Source organism: Pollicipes pollicipes, unplaced genomic scaffold (genome assembly GCF_011947565.3).
Source record: "Pollicipes pollicipes isolate AB1234 unplaced genomic scaffold, Ppol_2.1 Scaffold_3087;HRSCAF=3621_pilon_pilon_pilon, whole genome shotgun sequence".
In the NCBI taxonomy this organism is placed as follows: Eukaryota; Metazoa; Arthropoda; class Thecostraca; order Pollicipedomorpha; family Pollicipedidae; genus Pollicipes; species Pollicipes pollicipes.
The window spans coordinates 44261779-44280465 of NW_023596225.1; the positions used below are offsets into that span (position 1 = coordinate 44261779).

Sequence of the window (18687 nt, forward strand, 5' to 3'; positions counted from 1 at the left end):
GGAAACTACGCTCCTGTGAGTGGATACATTTACGCTGCATATTTTTGGCATCACCAATTAACCGCATATGAGCTGTAGATGAAAGACGGTGCACCAACTGACTTTCGGATCCTCTCGTAAGGAAGCGGCGGGCTTCAGTCCTGCCGAACCAGTACCCAGCGTCCACGGCCACGATACTGGCCACCACTGGGCGAAACCAGCCGATCACGCGTAGTCTGTGCCCACCCATCCGAAAGCACGTGAGGTCCCATACATAGCATGGTAAACCTGTGCGTTGAGTAATTGTTTTGCCGTTTCTTACGCCAAACACCGATCACACTCCAGCATCAATGACCTCTGCGACACTCCCCCACCAGTCGCCTAAATACGTTGTGCAAGAACACAGGCATGCGATGTGCGTCCACGCATCGGACAGACAAACGATGTCATTCCCGGATCGTCATATTTCTGAGCACGCTGCTGCACGCATTCCACAACGGGCAAGTATAACGAGACTGTAACCAATATTGTCCGTTTAACTGGCCACAGGCATAACAGGGATTCATCATGCCATCGTAACCAAGACTTGGTATTTAACAGACTACAAGCAGTAAAACACCCATCTACCGACAGTCCACACCGGCAGTGCTTCCGTAAAATGAAGGCGAAATGCGCGCAGTTCTCACTATTACTGCTTCTATAACACACCACAGCCGCGTAACTCCGATCCCAGCTCCGCCAGCTGAGCACGGCGGTGCTGGCAGCCGCGTGCGGGGCGTCGGCCGGCCCGCCGTCAGCTGGAGTCACGCGCGCGCGCTCTAGGCGGGGAACTTGGTGACGGCGTCGTGGATGGCAGCTGCTACGTGGTCGAGGTTGGCGCTGCTGAGGCCGGCCATGTTGGCGCGGCCACTGCGCAGCATGTAGATGTGGTGCTCGCTGATCAGGTACTCGCACTGCTGCGCTGGGGAGCGGAGCCGGGCCGGCGTCAACACTAGCTGAGGAGCCGGGCCGGCGTCAACACTAGCTGAGGAGCGGGGCCGGGCCGGCGTCAACACTAGCTGAGGAGCGGGGCCGGCGTCAACACTAGCTGGGGAGCGGGGCCGGCCCGGCGTCAACACTAGCTGAGGAGCGGAGCCGGGCCGGCGTCAACACTAGCTGAGGAGCGGGGCCGGCCCGGCGTCAACACTAGCTGAGGAGCGGAGCCGGCCGGCGTCAAAACCAGAAGGAGCCGAGCCGGCGTCAAGACTAGCTGAGGAGCGGGGCCGAGCCGGCGTCAACACTAGCTGAGGAGCGGGGCCGGCCCGGCGTCAAAACCAGAAGGAGCCGGGCCGGCGTCACACTAGCTGAGGAGCGGGGCCGGCCCGGCGTCAAAACCAGAAGGAGCCGGGCCGGCGTCAACACTAGCTGAGGAGCGGGGCCGGCCCGGCGTCAAAACCAGAAGGAGCCGAGCCGGCGTCCAACACTAGCTGAGGAGCGGGGCCGGCCCGGCGTCAAAACCAGAAGGAGCCGGGCCGGCGTCAACACTAGCTGAGGAGCGGGGCCGGCCCGGCGTCAAAACCAGAAGGAGCCGAGCCGGCGTCAACACTAGCTGAGGAGCGGGGCCCAGCCGGCGTCAACACTAGCTGAGGAGCGGGGCCGGGCCGGCGTCAAGACCAGAAAGAGCCGGGCCGGCGTCAACACTAGCTGAGGAGCCGGGCCGGCGTCAACACTAGCTGAGGAGCCGGACCGGCGTCAACACTTGCTAAGGAACGAGGCCGGCATCAAGACCAGCAGGAGACGCCCACCGCCGGCTTGCGCGTGGGCTGGACACGAGCGCCTCCGTGTCGTCACAACAGTCGGTCGGTACAGGCAGTCAAGGCCAGAAAGCAAATGTTGCCGAGAATAACGTAGGTGGCGCTCATTGTTGGTGCGAGCTACGCTGGGATCAACGTTACACCAAGAGCTGGTTCATGCGTGGGCGCTGATGGACCGCCCACGTGATCAAGCTATGCTACAGGTTTGCACTGCTCGCCAAGACGCACCGGCGATTTGGAGCGCGCCATCCAAAGTCATGCCGCGACTGCCTGCCGTAAATGTTTCCCTCCCAATGAAAGCATACCTCGTGGACGGGAACCGGGGCCACGGTGCACGAGCGAGCCAGCTGTGTTCGCGTCACCTGAGCACGCTCCTCGCCGCGGGGCGAACCCTGAGCACTGACATAACACCCTCCGAACGGGGCCAAGCAGGGACCGGGACGCATCGTCCCCACGCCCGAAGCTCGACGCTCAGCCGCCGCCACCAACACAGACGGGACGGCGCGCTGCTGCCGAGACGGCACACACACACATACACAAGGAGTTCATTGGGCCCGACGGGCAGGTGGCGACACAGCTGGCTGGGCGGCGGTGTCGCGCGCCGCGCCACAGCTGCGGTCGGGTGACACCGGACGGAAGCGTGCCGGTCCCGTACACCGGCTGAAAGACCGCCCGAGCCCACCCCTCACCACCGACAGACCAGCTTACATTTCTGTCCAACAACACAGACTGCGACGCGCCTCCGCCCGCCGCCACCGGTCGAGCAGCGCCGCCGAGCGCACGTGCCGCTCCGGGAACGGCGGTCCCGCGCGGCGCACTCACGCGTCAGGCCGGTGAAGGAGAACATGCCGATCTGTCTGGTGATGTGGTCCCAGGTGCCGGGCGTGCCCAGCTTCACCAGACGGTCGCGCAGCGCCTCCCGCATCTGGATGATCCGCGCCGACATCACCTTGATGCAGTCCTGCCTGCGGAGCGGCGCGGGGCCGGTCAGGCCGGAGCACGGGTCAGACTGGAGCACGGGCTAGACCGGAGCTCGGGTCAGACCAGGGCCCACGTCACACTGGTACCCGGGTCAGACCGGAGCCTGGGTCAGACCAGAGCCTAGGTCAGGCCGGAGCACGGGTCAGGCTGGAGTCCGGGTCAGGCCGGAGCCTGGGTCAGGCCGGAGCACGGGGTCTGACTGGAGCTCGGGAGCAGCGGTCCCTCGGCGTGTCCGAGGCGCGCGCTGCTGACTCCCCTCCGCTGACCCGGAGGCCGCGCGGACGGCACCGTACCGGGTCACCGCCGCCGATAATCCGCTGCTCCCCGCAGATCATCGGTCGGCTGACCCCAACTGACGCAAGCGACCCACCACCGATGCCACCATAGGCGCGGGAGCGGATCCCTGTCATGACGCGGTAGCTTTGAAGAGAGCGCAAGATCGCGGCATGTCACCGATGCGAAAGTCTTACAAAGTACGGTCTCCGTTTCCACCCACCCCGAACGACCCAACGCTCCGCCCAGCTCCGGTACCACCAACGCACCAGCGGCACGCGAGCCTGTGCCGCATCGGAGAGACACGAGAGCCGCGCCCGCTCCCTGAGGCGCTCACCACTCGGCGAAGAGGTCCTTGTTGGTGAGCGTGGCGGCGACGACGCGCGCCCCGTGCGCCGGCGGGTTACTGTACGTGGCGCGCACCACCAGCGTCAGCTGAGTCTGCACCGCGGCCGCCAGCTCCGGGTCCGACATCACCACCGTCAGGTTGCCGACCCGCTCGTCTGGGGACGGGGAGAGCGCGCCAATCAGCCCGCCTCGGATGGTCGCGTCCTTGATCCACCAGCCCTGTGACAGTCAGGTGACCACGACCCGCTCGTCTGGGATTGTCAGGTTACTGATTCACCCGTCTCATTGGTTATGGTGATTGATCCGCTCGTCCGAGGGGAAGGGTCGCGTTATTACGCCATCAGTCTGCTGAGGAGTGTCAGGTTGCGGTTCCTCTCGTCTGATGGGGTCACGCTTCTGCTCCGGTCATGTGTGCGCGGGGAACGCTGCCGATCCGCCGCTTGAGGGAAGGGGTCAGGGTGTGGTCTAACTCATCTGATAGAGTCAGGTTAGCGTTGCTCACCCGATGAGGGGGCGGCTCAGGGCAAGGGAGCACATGACCGGCCCGCTCGCCCACAGAGACTTTCTCCTGCGTCCGGGTACAGAGACTGCCTGCTCATCCAGGCCACACTCACTGTACAGCCCGAAGTTCTTGGAGAAGGACTGCGAGCAGAAAAGCTCCAGGCCCTCCTTGGCGAAGTGCCGGACGGCCTTGGCGTCCTTGTCCGGGTCGCCCGACGCGAAGCCCTGATACGCCGAGTCGAAGAACGGGAACAGCTTCTTCTCGCGGATGATCTCGCACAGCTGCTTCCACTGCTCGTCCGTCGGGTCGCAGCCGGTCGGGTTGTGCGCGCATGCGTGCAGGATGACGACCGAGTTCTCCGGCGCCTGCCGCAGGTCCTCGCACATGCCGTCAAAGTCGATGTTCTTGGTTTTGGGGTCCCAGTAGCGGTAGGCGCGGCCCTGCTTGAAGCCCGCAGTGTCGAAGATGAGCTTGTGGTTTCCTGAGGGTGCAAAACGGGTAACTTTCGGTAAATTTACCATGTAAATGGATAACCAAATAACACCCAGGCGTGCACTAAAGCTGTCACGTTGACCTTCCATTGATACTTGATGCTGAAACAGCTACATCATAAGGTATCGATAATTCGCAACGACCCGAACACTCGGTGAATACAAACGCCACACCATCAGCCACAGCTACATCGACTGGTATAGCCACCCCACATGATTACAATAAAAACATCTTACATGGAAAGACAAGCTCTCTCAGCTAGGAGCCCCAGATGTCATGTCGCGACCCACGACTTCTTACGGCCTTTGACCACCACCACACCCAAGTTCCGTCTCAACGTCACGTGCTGCAGCCGGTCCCAGCTGCCCGACCATCGCCCTGCGCCCGCCAGCTCCGCCAGCCGCGGCGCCGCACGCACCCCAGGTGGGCTGCGAGTAGTAGTAGGTGTCGTAGCCGAGGATCTTGCGCAGGAACAGGGCGCCGATGTAGAGCGCGCCCGTGCCGGACAGCGCCTGCACGCCGATCGCCTGCCGGACGGAGGGCGGGTCTGACCAGAGAGCGGCGGGCGCGGACCGCGCGCCTCCGACGGATGGCGGCGGCGGCGCGCTCCGCCAGCGGCGGCGGCACGCTCCGCGCTGCAGCCGGCCCGCCAGCGAGGCGCCCACCGCTGGCGAAGCGTGGACGAGTCACCATGATCGCGTCGGGGGTATACAGGGTGATCTATGTGGGTGGAGAGCTCTGGATCTCTGGGGAGATGTTCGAGCTGAGTCTGATTGTACTATGTGATCCGCTTGCTTCCGTGCCTCAATTGAAAAGGAAAACTAAGCCATTCATGGGCGACCAGGGGGCGGGCTAAACCAGAGTCACGATGAGAGTAGAAGTGGAGATGGGGTTCAGGCCTGGTCCGGCCTGGTCATTTCAAGTCAGCTCTTATCATATCAGAGTCAAGTCAGGCCAAGTGCTTAGTGTGATCAGGACACCAGACATGACAGTGAACCGTGTTCTGTTTATGCAGCTTGTGCCACATCCTGTCATGTCAGGTCGTGCTGGTTTGATTTAGTTTGGTATGGTTTGGTTTGGTTTGGTTTGGTTTGGTTTGGTTTGGTTTGGTTTGCTTTGGTTTGGTCTGGTCTAGTCTGGTCTGGTCTGGTCTGGTCTGGTCTGGTCTGGTCTGGTCTGGTCTGGTCTGGCATGGAATGGCATGGCATGACATTTCATGACATGACATGATGTGACATGACAAAATGACACAATGTAGCATGGTATGTTATGGTGTGGATTGTTTGGTTTGGTTTCATTTGGTATGGTTTGGTATAGTTGGCTTTGGACTGGTTTGGTCTGGTCTGGTCTGGTCTGGTCTGGTCTCATCTGGTCTAGCCAGTTCAGTTCAGTTCAGTTCATTTCAGTTCAGTTCAGTTCAGTTCAGTTCAGTTCAGTTCAGTTCAGTTCAGTTCAGGTCAGGTCATCTGGCATGATCAGGTCAAGTCTGGCATTATCAGATCAGGTCTAGTTTGGCCAGGTCAGGTCTGATCACATTTGATCACGTCAGGTCAGGTCAGGTCAGGTCTAATCTGATCTGGGCTGTGCCCTGTCATGTCTCTATGTCCAGTTGGATGAGTTGCCCATTTGTCAGTGAGCACTGTAAGTTGGCTGGGCCACATATCTAGACAAGCATTGTTCGTCCTGAGACCTAGTCAGTGATCAGCGATGGTGTTACTCTCCATACCCTGTTCTCTATGACAGCAGGGCAGTCTGTTCCCAGAAGCAAGTGCACAGCAGCCTTGGAGAGGGCATCCAGTCCAAGCACTGGTAGGTACTCGTGGTTCAGCGTCTCGTCGGCGGCCAGCATAACCTCCAGCTTCCGCACCACTGGCAGAACCCATGGCTTTCCCTCTTCTGATCGGTATGCTGGGGAGAATGGGCACAGATCATCTCAATGACATTAGTGTGGAAATACACAACTTGTATGGTGGGGGAGAATGGCATAGATCATCCCAATGACATTAGTGTGAGAAACACAACTCAAACATTTAAAATCAATACCAGCCCTCTAGTTTATGCAGACTTCAGTAAAAAAAAACATTATGCTACAGGTTATGGGTATCCATTGCTATGCCCTTATCATAAAGATACTCATAGCAATTTTGTTTTGAATGTTTTGATAACTGCTTTTGAGCTATTGCAAAGCTTTAAGAGCAACACAAAATGATTTCTCATGTTGTTATGTAATGGTGTCCACAGCCCAAACATAGGCTGCAGGGCACTCAAAGGCCACGTAAGGTCAAACTATGGCATTCCAACTTGCGTTGCAAAATGTTGGCGGAACTCAGGTTAGATAAAGTATTGAAAAAACATCAATTACTAGATGGTGATCACATGTTAAAAATCTAAAGGTCAGTGCTCAAACCAAAAGGTCATTCAAAGTCAAATATTTTCTTAGCAATATTGTATGACCTTCTCTAGGCACCTGGTGGCACGCCTTATCTTTGAGTAACAAATATAATCATGTCCCAGCAATCAGCTCAAACTGACCAATATACCAGACAGTGCTGTGTTTGACAAAGCATAAACCATTTGACCCTACAGTACAAAGTAAAAACACACTAAAAAGAACTAGTGGGAGTCAGAATCCATATCAAATTTCCATGATGACAAGGATGGAAACCAGATTACCCAGGGAGCCACCACTAAGATGTACCTAAATGCCTATTTTCCTTGCATGCAAGTTTTGAGCATGTTTAAACCAGGCTTCAAAAATGCACTTTACAGGGACACCAGGCAATATTTGCCACAGAAGCAGTGCTACGGGAATTCCATCAACACCCTCACAAACATGGCAAAACTGAAGTTATGGAATCTCAGTTTGGTGCAATTGCCACCAATTCCAGCCCATAACCAGCCAATTTTTCAAGATGTTGTCATGTCTAACAGGAAAATACAGACAAAAATACTTAACATCTTTTTCACAGGGAATTCACTTGAATGTTCAATGCCATTTGGCACGCAAGCGCGATGTTCACCACACCATGCCAAGCACCGTAGGCGTCCACCGCAATGGATGAATTTTTTTTGCAGACTGGTTAACCCCACCCAGATTGCGTTTCATACACTCACCTCCAACTCCCAAGTTCACTTTTTTGGGATGCTGATCGGCATTAAACCCTCTTGTCAGGGCAAATACTTCAATTGGTGGGGCAGTCTGAACGTCAGCGAAGCGGCTCATAATGGAGGATTGTTCGTCCTTTTCAGCTTTAAAAGTTGTGATCAAAAGCGTGGACGACCCTGGGGGTACGAACGGCCCGTTCTATGTCAGAAAAAAATTATAGCGGGCGGCCCGGAACAGGAATAACGACCCGAGAAACGCGCCGCAGCTTCCAATCCAAGCCAGACCGCTTCGCTCGCACGATCACCTTCACGAAGGTCACATCCCGCCCCGCCCCCTTCCCCAGAGTTGATTGGAAGCGTTCGGAAAACGCGTGCTAGGTCCACGTAAAGTACTGCCCTCATTAACGCAGTTACACCTGGTAGCAATGTGATATTCTGGCCTTCTTTGTGTTCCGTTCAACAACCATAAGTTTCCAGAAATATGATCATACATCAGCCAGGCACCAACCACTGCTTTTGTAACCAAAACTAGCTGTGAGCCTCAACACTCAACCCAGACAACGAAGAACTCCCGGTTCCCACCAGTTCCTACAACACCCATGCTTTATCGTTTCTCAGTGCGCGTATCGCCGGAGGCATAAGCTTAAGGGTAGAGTGCGGGGCTCATGCAAAAAATATCGCCCCAGCATTTGCACGATGCAAGCATTCATCCACAAAATAACTACTGGAAGATCACGCTGAAGCGGGACGGCTGTGTTGGCATTGCAATGTATGCTACAACTCGAAAGCTTTCCGACTTTTAATTTTTGCATGGAAATTGGGGTTTCTATGCCGGGAAGCTGGGATTATAGTCTTTACAACAAGTTATGGTTACTGAAGAATGTCCTGCCCAAACCAGGAGTTTTCAAACAGTCAGTCAAATTGAAAATAAAAATGTTTTTGGTGTTAATAAGCCTGGCAATCGGGACCAGCCAGCTAACTGGAGGTTCATTCTTTTTAAAACGTAATCATCTTTCATTTCTTTTGTGAGATATTTGGATATTGACCAGAAAACTTTTTGGAGTAATACATGCGTACCACAGCTGAATTCAAGGCCGCCGTATTGCGAGCTGCGCGCGCAGGTATGAGATTGTAAATGCTTCGAATAAGTCTAAGTTTTTTATATGGTCCATGAAGTTACATTCTCAGTTTTCCTGTACACAAATTATTAGAGCTTGAAAACAATTTAATGCAAATTGACACAGTTTTAGAATCAAATATCCTTGGAAGTCATCCAAGTTAGGTAGAAATCGCGTCGTAAATGCCACACAAAGACGAAAGTTTGTTATTGGTCACTCATTGTTGTTCAATGCGTATGGTGGTGGGGCGAAATCGGGTTGGTTGTTTTCTGTGATGTGAGGTGTTTGTTCATTATTGTTGCTTTGTCCAAAAACAAGGGCAAAGGTTTTCAAGCTCTACCAACGCGTTGATGCCTGGTGCGTTTGGTTACCATTTAATAAGTCTAGTGCCTCGCGTGGTGAGGGATCAGGGAATATTAACTTCCACGTTAAAAGGTACGCATACGGTGCCAGTAGTTCAAAACCTGAATGCCTTGCTCAGCATCTTCCATCACAATAAGCATATATTTGCCAGTGTGTCAAATTCGCGTCATTTGTAATGTTCCTGCTACCAACCCAGGTACAGGATCCTATTGCAAGTCTGTTTGTGTTGTTGAGGTGGATAGGTGAATGACCTGTTGCCCCAATTGAAAAAAGCATTGTGGCAGCAATTTCAGAGAAAATGCGCCTCAAATCTGAGCCATCAAAGTTTGGTGCATTGTTATTACCAGTCTTGGTTCATGGAGAGCTAATGCTTCAAAGGGTTATGGTGTTGCAAGAGCAATTTCAGGCAAATATGCTCCAAAAACATTTATTTATGCAAAATTGATCAGGATATTAAGTGCAATGCACCCAGGTTTGAGTTAAGCCCATTCTTGTGCGAGTGTTAGCTCGCCAAGCTAAACAGACTACCCACTGGGTGAATTTCTTATGACCAAACATACAAGGCTAAACATAAACACTGCAAAAGTTTGCCCTCCCCTGGTCACAGCATTTAACAGTGCTATATTTTCAGAAATTTAGGGATTCAGCCCTGTCTGACTCCTGCAGTTTGTGTGTCTATGGTGGGAATGCTGAAAACTTGGTTTTTCTTGTAATGATGTAAAGATGATATGTGTGATAACTGAGCATGGTTGACAGACAGTATGCATTGGCATTAACAGTGTATTTGATACACAGCCAAAGCTGATAAGCTATGGATGTGTTCAAACCAACTAAAATAGCATGGGAAAATATGAATGCTCTGTTATAGCAGCAATCTGTCCTGATACATTGGAAACCTTTTTTGCTGCTAGTTTTCTGCAGACATTGATTATTCTGTGAAGTTGTGCTGAATTGTTATCCTTGAGATAGTTATATCTTAGTGCTGAAATCATCATCACATTATTTTACTGCAGCAAATGGTATTCAATAACCAGTTATAGAAATGCGTATTTTTAATTTTAGAATATGCATGCGGTAAAGTTGCATGGCAAAATCAAAAGTATACCTACTAAATGAATTAGTGGCTATGAAAAGAAGGTTGGAGCTACTTACAGGTATGTAATATGCTCTGGAGCTAATTACGGGTGTGCAGTAGGCTAGCTTATCACCCCTAGTCATGATGGTGACTAGGGGTGGGCAACCCAGGTAGAAAGATGACTGATTAGCTTTTTCAAAAATAAGCATACAGTTTATTATTGAAGTTTCAGTCTGAGCGCCACTCTATCAGGACCATGGATCTAAGTCCAGGTCTATGTTTGATCAATTAAACCATAAATGCACATCCCAACTTCACTGGCTCAGTGTAAAATGTTACATAAGCCCCCAGGGGATTAATATTATTTGTAATAGAGCCATGATTATCATGATCTTATCTCAATTATTAATTGATTGTCATTATCAGCATAATTCTCATCATGTTATAGTCTTTTGACAGCCCATGGGTGGCTTCATGATATCTTGAAGACATTCTAATATCAGTTATTTCAACTTTTGTGCCACACAGGACACTGAATTGCTATTGTAAGGTGTGAAGTAGAGCTTTATGATGTTGTTTACTTGTCCAGGCAAGCCATATCTAAAGGAATTGCAATTTTTCTTGTAAAACTATTTGTCTTTGGCTACTGGTCAATTGGATAAAATTGGGCACTATCCAAAGTTTCAGGATATGGTTGAGAGACAAAGTTAGTTTTCTGCTCCTTTATTTTCAAGTGATGTTCCTTCTCTTGACTTTGTGATTAGGGATGGCTTGATATGTGCATTAGCAGATATGTGCAAGACCACAACTAGATTTATTGTCTTCACCAGACATTGGTTTTAAATTGATATTTTTGTTTTTTTGACAGGGGGTACAATATTACCATGATAGTTCTCATACCTTAAATCCCAGTTGTCACTTCCCACACACATTATCTGGTTGAACATTTTAGTTGTGGCCTGGAATCAGAGCCCCAACCAAGAGCTGATTTTTGTGCAGGTCCTGCCCTTAGCATCCAAACAGAGCACTTCTAGTTGAATATACAGCTGTTGCCAGATATTTGCAATTGCCACACATGACTGTTGCACAGTTGTTCCAGTCTAGTAGTCCCAGGCAGTTGTTTATTGGCCATCAATTTGGGCCATGCTAGCCCAGTTTCTAGGCATGGATGATCATGCCTGCCACAATACCACATATTATAATTTTTGATGTTTTACTAATTGGACAACATGGGTGGTAACTTGCTGAATGATGCTAAGTCTACAAAACAGACATGCTTGAAGCTCCCAAAAGATCCTAGGATGCCATCAAGATGCATGGAACCATGTGGGATCTAGAATCCACCTATGGGACCCTGGCACATGTTAACTACCTGGGCCAAATTAAGATGTGGAAGTGCAAGAGGGATGGTGTTAGGTCTAGACATGGTCTGTGTAAGGTGTTAGTTCTGCCTCATGTGACTTTAGTGCATACTGAGTTGTTGTCCATCTGAGCTCCAGTGAGTCATGAGAGTTGTACTGGACCACAAATGATTGTTGAGAATGAAAATGTAGTATGCTGTTGAGTAGGAAAAGGTAGTTATCAGAGGAGCTCAACACTGAGTACAGGATTGGTCATTTGTGAAAACTGGCCCTGCCCCAACTTGGGTGCACTTTCATTGCCTATGATTAGGCTGATCAGTTTACAAAAGGCTCAGGTGTACACATGTTATGCTGGGCTGAACAGGAGGTCACTGTCATAAAGCCAACCTCCAGTCTGCACAAAGTCTCAGATGCCTGAGTGCCCAGCTGATTGCTTTCACTTCATCACAATGGTCTGTTTGCTGATCACATCAGGTATTTAGGCCAACCCAACACTAGCAGTGCCAGAGACACACAATCTTGACTGTGTTGGTTGTGGGCAAAGCATTTGCCAAAGCTCAGTGCTTTTTGAACTCTCTGTTTCTGTGCAGCTGAACAGCCATCCCAGAATGTCAAGCATTGTCAAATGTGTGTAAACATTAGCTCCTCTATCATCATCCTCATTGTCTCTGTTAGTGTGCAGTGTCACAGTGGTGAGCAATGGGTACTTGCTGCCATGCAGGGGTGGTTTGGGCTCGTGTCCATGCTGCAGGGTGAGGTAAACACTGGAGAGGCAGGCGGGAGCATTGGCCAAGAGGTCGCAACCATGTCAGTGCACGACGCGTGAAAATGCTCTGCTGAAGTTGCCTTGTTGAACTGGAATCACTATTGTGTGTGTGTGTGGCATTCAGCGAGGAGAATGTTCTTTACAACTAAATATACATAACATAGTCTGCTGAAGTAATCTTTGCAAACTGAAAGATATCTGTGTAAAGCTGCCAACACTCAGCAAGCTGTGGTTGCATTCACTGGCAGTGCTTTTTGCCCATTGGGAGGAATTGCTCAATGTTGCATTACAGCAAAATTATTAATGTCAGATTCACCACTTTCTGAACTTTATGGTATTTGTGGCCTCGCCTGAATAGAGGCTGTGGTTTGTGTTGCAGGCGCTAAGGAGCGGTTGAGTGTCATGTCGCAGTAGCGGGCCGCGCCGCAGTCCGCCCGGCCCGCGTTCAGGCGGCGCCCGGGCCGCCGGCAGTCATGAGCTCCGCCGAACACAAGTGGGCCTGCGAGTACTGCACGTACGAAAACTTCCCATCCTCCAAGAAATGCACGATGTGCTACGCGCCGCGCGTCGTCTACCTGATCTCGGAGCAGGCCGACCCAAGTATTTACATCTGTTCGTCGGCTGGCGGCGGCGGCGGCGGCAGCGGAGGCGGAGGGGGAGGCGGCGGCGGCGGTGGCAGCAGCAGTCCGCCGGCCTCGCCGCGGGCCGCCGACGAGGCCGGCCGCAAGTGGCCGTGCGCGCTCTGCACCTACCTCAACTGGCCGCGCGCCGCCAAGTGCGTGCAGTGCCTGTCGCCGCGACGGCGCGCCTCGCCGCTCTCGGCGGCCGGGCTGCACGAGGCGCTGGCGCCGCTGCGCATCCGCACGCCGTCGGCCGAGAGCCTGGCGCGCCGCGGCTCGCCGCCGACGCCGTCGCCGCGCCACCAGGAGCCGGCGGCCGGGCCGCGCAAGTGGGCGTGCGCCGCCTGCACGTACGAGAACTATCCGCGCCGCCGGCGCTGCGCCATGTGCCAGGTGTGGCGGCCGGCCGGCGAGCCGGACGAGGGCGGCGAGGGCGGCGGCGCCGCGGCCGCCTCGCCGCCGCTCTCCAACTACGAGTACGAGCGCCGGCTGAAGCAGCTGCGCCGCCGCCAGCGCGAGGCCGACTGGGGCTGGCTCAGCGCCTGCCTCGCCACCGTCGACGGCGACCCGGAGCCGGTCGACGCGTACCTCGCCTCAGGTGGGTACGGCGGCGGCCGACGCGCCGCCCGGCTCATGCGTGTCGGGACGGAATGCGTTACTTTGGACGGCAATGTGGGCCTGCCCTTTGTATCAAGCTACGCTATGGCCACTGCGCGTCTTGGAAACCAGAGCTACGGGGCTCGATTCCCCGCGGTGCCCGCCTTTCCTACCAGGGTGAGAGGCAGGCGACGCCATGTAGCATCAGCAGCTGAGTGCGTCGTAAAGCCTCAGTGACACACACAAGCTACCATGTTGGTTATCGTGGGTCTCAGTGGCTGAGTCTACGTTAGGGCCGTGGTGGTTCTAGTGTGTGAACGTTGTCCGTGTGGCTGGCTCCCGTACAGGAGGTACAGTGCAGATCTCCCACGAAACGTGTCCGATATCAGCGTGGGTCGTCGCGGCGGCGTGTTTGTGTGAGCCCGCTGTGTCCCCGTGCGAGCTCCCGCGTCGCCGCCTGACGCGACCTGCCGTCTGTTCGCGGCCAGGAGGTGACCCGGCCCGCCAGCTGAGCAAGGCCGAAGTGACGCTGCTGAATCGACCAGCCGTCTTCGAGCCCGGCCTCACGCTCGTCCACCTGGCCATCAGGTCAGTATACATGCTAGTACACCTGGTAGTAGACCTGGTCATCAGGTCAGTATACATGCTAGTGCACCTGGTCATCATGCTGGGAGGAATAGCAGTTCACCTGGCCATTATGTCAGGAGGAATAACGGTCCAGCTGGTCATCATGTCAGGAGGAATAACAAGGCAGCTGGTCATCATGTCAGGAGGGATAACAATCCACCTGGTCATCATGTGAGGCAAAACACTAGTCCACCTGGTCATCATGTCAGTTAGCGCACCATTCCACCCAGTGGTCATCATTTCACAAGTCACGGTTGCACGTGTCATCCTGCGGCACCGTTAAATGCTCACCCTGGCACCAGCTAAACACTGAAAAGTGAATAAGCGCGGAGCTGGCAGTTCCTTCATAACTTGCCTGCGCCGGCGCGAGAACGCATATTTGCGTTTGCGAATTATATGGGAGAACGTGCTATTATCATACGTGGCTCGATTTTTGCTTTTGCTGCGTAAGGAGAGACCGCGCATGCGCAGGCTGCGTGATCCAGGCTGGTGGCGTGGTGAGGCCCGGCGGTGGTCAGTGTTGCTGTTGGGCGCGCGCGTCCGCTGACGGGGACGGCGCGCCGCCGCAGGTTCTGCCAGGACAACATCCTGTCGACGGTGCTGACGCGCATGGAGGGCTCCGGCTCGGGCGTCAAGCGCGTGCCGTCGTTCGTCGCGCCCGACCTGGCGCAGGCCGTGCGCCGCTCGGTGGCCACCACGCTCCGCCAGAAGAAGGTCGCCTTCCCCTGCTACTTCATGACCGACATGACGTGGTTTTCTCTGCCCGCCGGTGGGTGCGCGACGCTGCGGTTGGCGCGCCTGCTGCCGCTGCTCGGGAGGGAGGGCAGGGGGGGGGGGGAGGGGAAGAGGGAGCGACCGGTGGCGCTGCGCCAGGCCCGAGGCCGGCCGGCCACGCGGTCCTGCATCGTTTGCGTTAGACAGTGTGACGCTGGCGGCGCTGGGCGGATCGGAACGGCGTAGGGTGAAAAGGAGCGCGGGGACGTGCTGTGCTGCCCGCTGCGTCCATGGCGGCCCGGCCTGCCGAGTTCCGGAGGTCGTCAGGGATCGTCAGAGTCGCTCGGGCGACGAGCGTCACCGCCCCGAGGCCGGCGCACCGTAACGCTTGACCCGACCCCTTCCCCCCGGCCCGCAGACATTGAGGAGCTGCCAGAGATGGTGCAGCAGCAGCTGTTCGAGGAGCTGCTGGACAAGGACGCGCAGAAGGAGCTGGAGGTGGACGCGCCCATCATCAACTGGAGCCTGGACGTGACGGAGCGGCTGGGCTCGCGGCTGCACGCCGTCTGGAACCGAACGGCCGGCGACTGCCTGCTCGACTCGGTGCTGCAGACCACCTGGGGCGTGTTCGACCGCGAGAACACGCTCCGACGCGCCCTCTTCGACAGCCTGCACGAGGCGGCCGGCGCGTGAGTGGCTCCACCCCCAGGCATGGCTGAGCTGACCGGGCGCGCGCGGGGATCGACCCGATGCTTGGATTCTTTTAAAGAGCTTCTAGTGGGGTTCGTTCGTCGTCAGGCGTAGAACGTGCGGGCTATGGGGTGACGCGCCGTCTGGTGCGGCAGGCGTCGTGAGCCGCCGTGTAGTCCTCGTGTCCTCCCCGCCCTGCGCCGGACCGGCCGGCGCCGCGTCAGCAGCCGCCTGCCCTGGCCGACAGGTTCTACCCGCGCTGGTGCGAGTATGAGCGCCAGCAGACGGAGCGGCTGCAGTACAGCCTGGACGAGGACCAGCTGCGCCACGACTGGCTGCAGCTGCTGGCGCTCGGCAAGCCGGGCATGCCGCTCGAGCAGCTGCACATCTGGACGCTGGCGCACATCATCCGCCGACCCATCATCGTGTACGGCGTCAAGTACGTCAAGAGCTTCCGGGGCGAGCCACTCGGCTACGCCAGGTTCGAAGGTCAGTGGCGGGGCGGTGCGGCCTGGCGGGAGGGGGCCTAGTGGCCGCTGCAGCTGTGAGAGGAGCGGCGCGACGCCGATGCTGTTAAAGCTGAGGACAAGCTAGTGTCCGTCTGCGTGGTACGCGGGAATGGGCATTTGAGGTGTTCGTACTGCCGCTGATAGTATATTAGCTCGTTACAATTGAGCGGAACATTTTTTTTTTGTGCGCTGGGTCACAGGAAAGTTCCCTTTTGTAAATGGTGTTGTCAACCACATACAGCTGTGCCGAATGTTATCGAACCAAATGTGTTAGCTGGGATTCACGTTGCCTGGGTACGTCACTTGCTGAAACGTTCTCGTAACTCGACGTTCATTGCGTGACTTGGGAACCAGATTTGACATCTCTCGGGCCGACCCGGTCGGGTGCACTGGCGGGCGTGCGTGGGCACCCAGACCGCGTCCGGCGCTGTCCCCGAGACCAGCGCCGCAAGCCGGCGGCGTGTGCTGTCTGCCGGGGGCGTCTCAGCCTGAACCCGCTGCGTTTCAGGGGTGTACCTGCCGCTGCTGTGGGACTCGTCCTTCTGCTCCAAGTCGCCCATCTGCCTGGGCTACACGCGGGGGCACTTCTCGGCGCTGCTTCCGGCCATGCCGCCCACCTCGCACATCACCGGCGCCGGTCAGTCGGCGGGCGGTGCGCCGCTGCGGCTGAGGCGGCGGCTCGCGTGGGCGCGAGTAGGCAGCGAGTGGGCGCTAGAGGGCTTGATAGGACTGCGCACGCGGGGAAATGCCTCTGGCGGTGATGTGCCGAGGGCCGGCGACCGTTGGCTCCGACCAGCGGCGAACGGATCCTGCCGAGCTTCGGGTCGTACAGACGGCCGCCGTGGCGCCAAGGCTGTCCAACCACGGCCTCCAGCGGACCGGAGCCGTTCCGCCGGCGTTCGGACCGAGGCCCTGCCGCCCCCCCCCCCCCCCATCTGACGCCGTCTCTGCCGACTGGCCTCGGTCCTGACTTCGCCGCTGTCTGCAGGCGCCGACCAGCACAGCCCGGAGGCGGGCGGCGTCGTGTTCTTCCCGCTGATGACACACGACGGCAAGCTGCTGCCGGTGCACTTCGTGACGCGCGCCGAGCGCGGCCGCGAGGAGGCGCTGCTGCGCCAGTGGCTGGACGTGTGCGTCACCGACGGCGGCTGTCTGGTGACGCAGTGCCAGCTGCCGCGGCCGCCGCTGCTCGTCGCACAGATGGTGCAGGAGTGGCTCAACTACTACCGCCGCATGTGGTGAGCGGCGCCGCGTGGGAAGGGCGCCGGCGGCGGGGCGCCCTGCTGCCGGCGGCGCTCGAAACGGACTGACTGTCCTCACAGCGCTAATGGTCACGAATTAGATGATACACTGTTTGAAATTCTCAAATAGGTGGGCCAGACGACTGACTGTCTTACTCGTATGGTGATTGGCTTCTGCCGTGTCGTCTGTTCAGATCAAAAACGAATTGATCAATACGTATTACGGCCCTGTGGCATCTCCATGGCCATTGCCTTCTCTTGGCATTCCAGTCTTGGCATTTGCACGCCCATCCTGGGCGTCCTATTGACAATCCCGTGGTGCATCACCAGCATCTGAGATGCAGCCTGCGAGCGTTTCGCTGTCGAGTCTCGTCGCCATTGGGGCTTTGCGACGCACTCAGCTGCTGGGGTACATGGCGTCGCCTGCCTGTCACCCTAGCGGGAAGGGCAGGCACCGCGGGCAATCGAATCCCGTAGCTCTAGTTTTTTCAGATGCGCAGTGGTCAGCTCATATGCGTTAACCGCCGCGCCACCGGCACCCCGCCGTCCAGCCTGGTGCCGCCCGGTGGCGCCTCACTGACGGCGACCTGTCGGCGTGTTCGCAGCCCAGTGACCGGTCCGGTGTTCCCCACCAAGCTGCCGGCGGCCGGCGACGAGGCCAGCTCCGAGAACGAGTCGGAGGGCGAGTGACGACCGCACGCGCGCCGCGCCGTTTAGTCCAGTGATATTGACGTAGTCACGTGTGACCGCCGCTGCCGCCGCCCGTCTGCGCGCGCGCCCCTCCCCTTCGTAGACGAGTCTAGTGACACGTACCTGATACATAGAACAACGGGCGGCCGGCGGTCGCGGCGAAGCCAGCCGCCGGGCTCTACACGCATGCATACATATACATAAGATATATAAATATATAGAGACAGCGCGCGCGAGAGGGGCGCGCGTTGTGGGCGGACGGGCTGGTGGCGGCCTTGCTCGCGCTCCCCGGTCGACGGCCGGTGCCGGCCTCCTGTTTTGGGATGTTATCTACTGCGTAAATGCATATTTTGCCGGCGCAGCTGCCGCCGACGGACGGCGCCGCGCGTCCGGGCACGCTTAGTGTTGTTGGAACGCCACCCGGGTTGGTCGTATGTGTATTTGCTAAAAGCCCTGCCGTCCCAGCGTCCCCTAACCCGGCCAGTGAGGCAATAAATGAAGCGGAAAGCGGAAGCACTCTGCAGCGGCGGCTGCGGACAGACCGGGCAGAAGGCGGGGGCGGGCTCGCCGGGTATGTACACACGCGCCGCCTCCGGCAAGCCGGCTGGCAATTGGTCGGCGGTGGTCGTCCTCTAGCTTAAGAACGGTCCAGCGACCGTCAACCCAACACGAAAACTACGACTACTGACATACCAACAACGATCGGCGTTAACATCCCCAACCGGCGTCTGCTGCAGACCAAATGTGAGTGGGATGGAGTAAAACTACGATGATGGTGGCGGTGGCGGATTGTCCGAGCAGAATGCGCGGACCGTACGCAACTGACGGCCAGCCGGCCCACTC

General features: G+C 56.3%; 2 protein-coding genes across 2 annotated transcripts; one reads left to right on the forward strand and one right to left on the reverse strand.

Annotated features, from left to right (window-relative positions):
* Window positions 1–274: 274 nt before the first annotated feature.
* Window positions 275–7787, reverse strand: LOC119089504 (aspartate aminotransferase, cytoplasmic). The gene is made up of 7 exons (XM_037212233.1): window positions 7483–7787; window positions 6095–6276; window positions 4787–4895; window positions 3989–4357; window positions 3364–3529; window positions 2595–2737; window positions 275–940 (listed from the first exon to the last, which is right to left on the reverse strand). The coding sequence occupies exons 1-7, from the start codon at window positions 7589–7591 to the stop codon at window positions 798–800; spliced, it is 1221 nt and encodes a 406-aa protein (XP_037068128.1). The 5' UTR covers window positions 7592–7787; the 3' UTR covers window positions 275–797.
* Window positions 7788–8799: 1012 nt separating this feature from the next.
* On the forward strand, window positions 8800–17872 carry LOC119090225 (ubiquitin thioesterase ZRANB1). The gene is made up of 11 exons (XM_037213010.1): window positions 8800–9026; window positions 12536–12756; window positions 12811–13160; window positions 13227–13374; window positions 13862–13961; window positions 14570–14769; window positions 15133–15403; window positions 15652–15893; window positions 16422–16550; window positions 16902–17151; window positions 17760–17872. The coding sequence occupies exons 2-11, from the start codon at window positions 12630–12632 to the stop codon at window positions 17842–17844; spliced, it is 1902 nt and encodes a 633-aa protein (XP_037068905.1). The 5' UTR covers window positions 8800–9026; window positions 12536–12629; the 3' UTR covers window positions 17845–17872.
* Window positions 17873–18687: the final 815 nt, after the last annotated feature.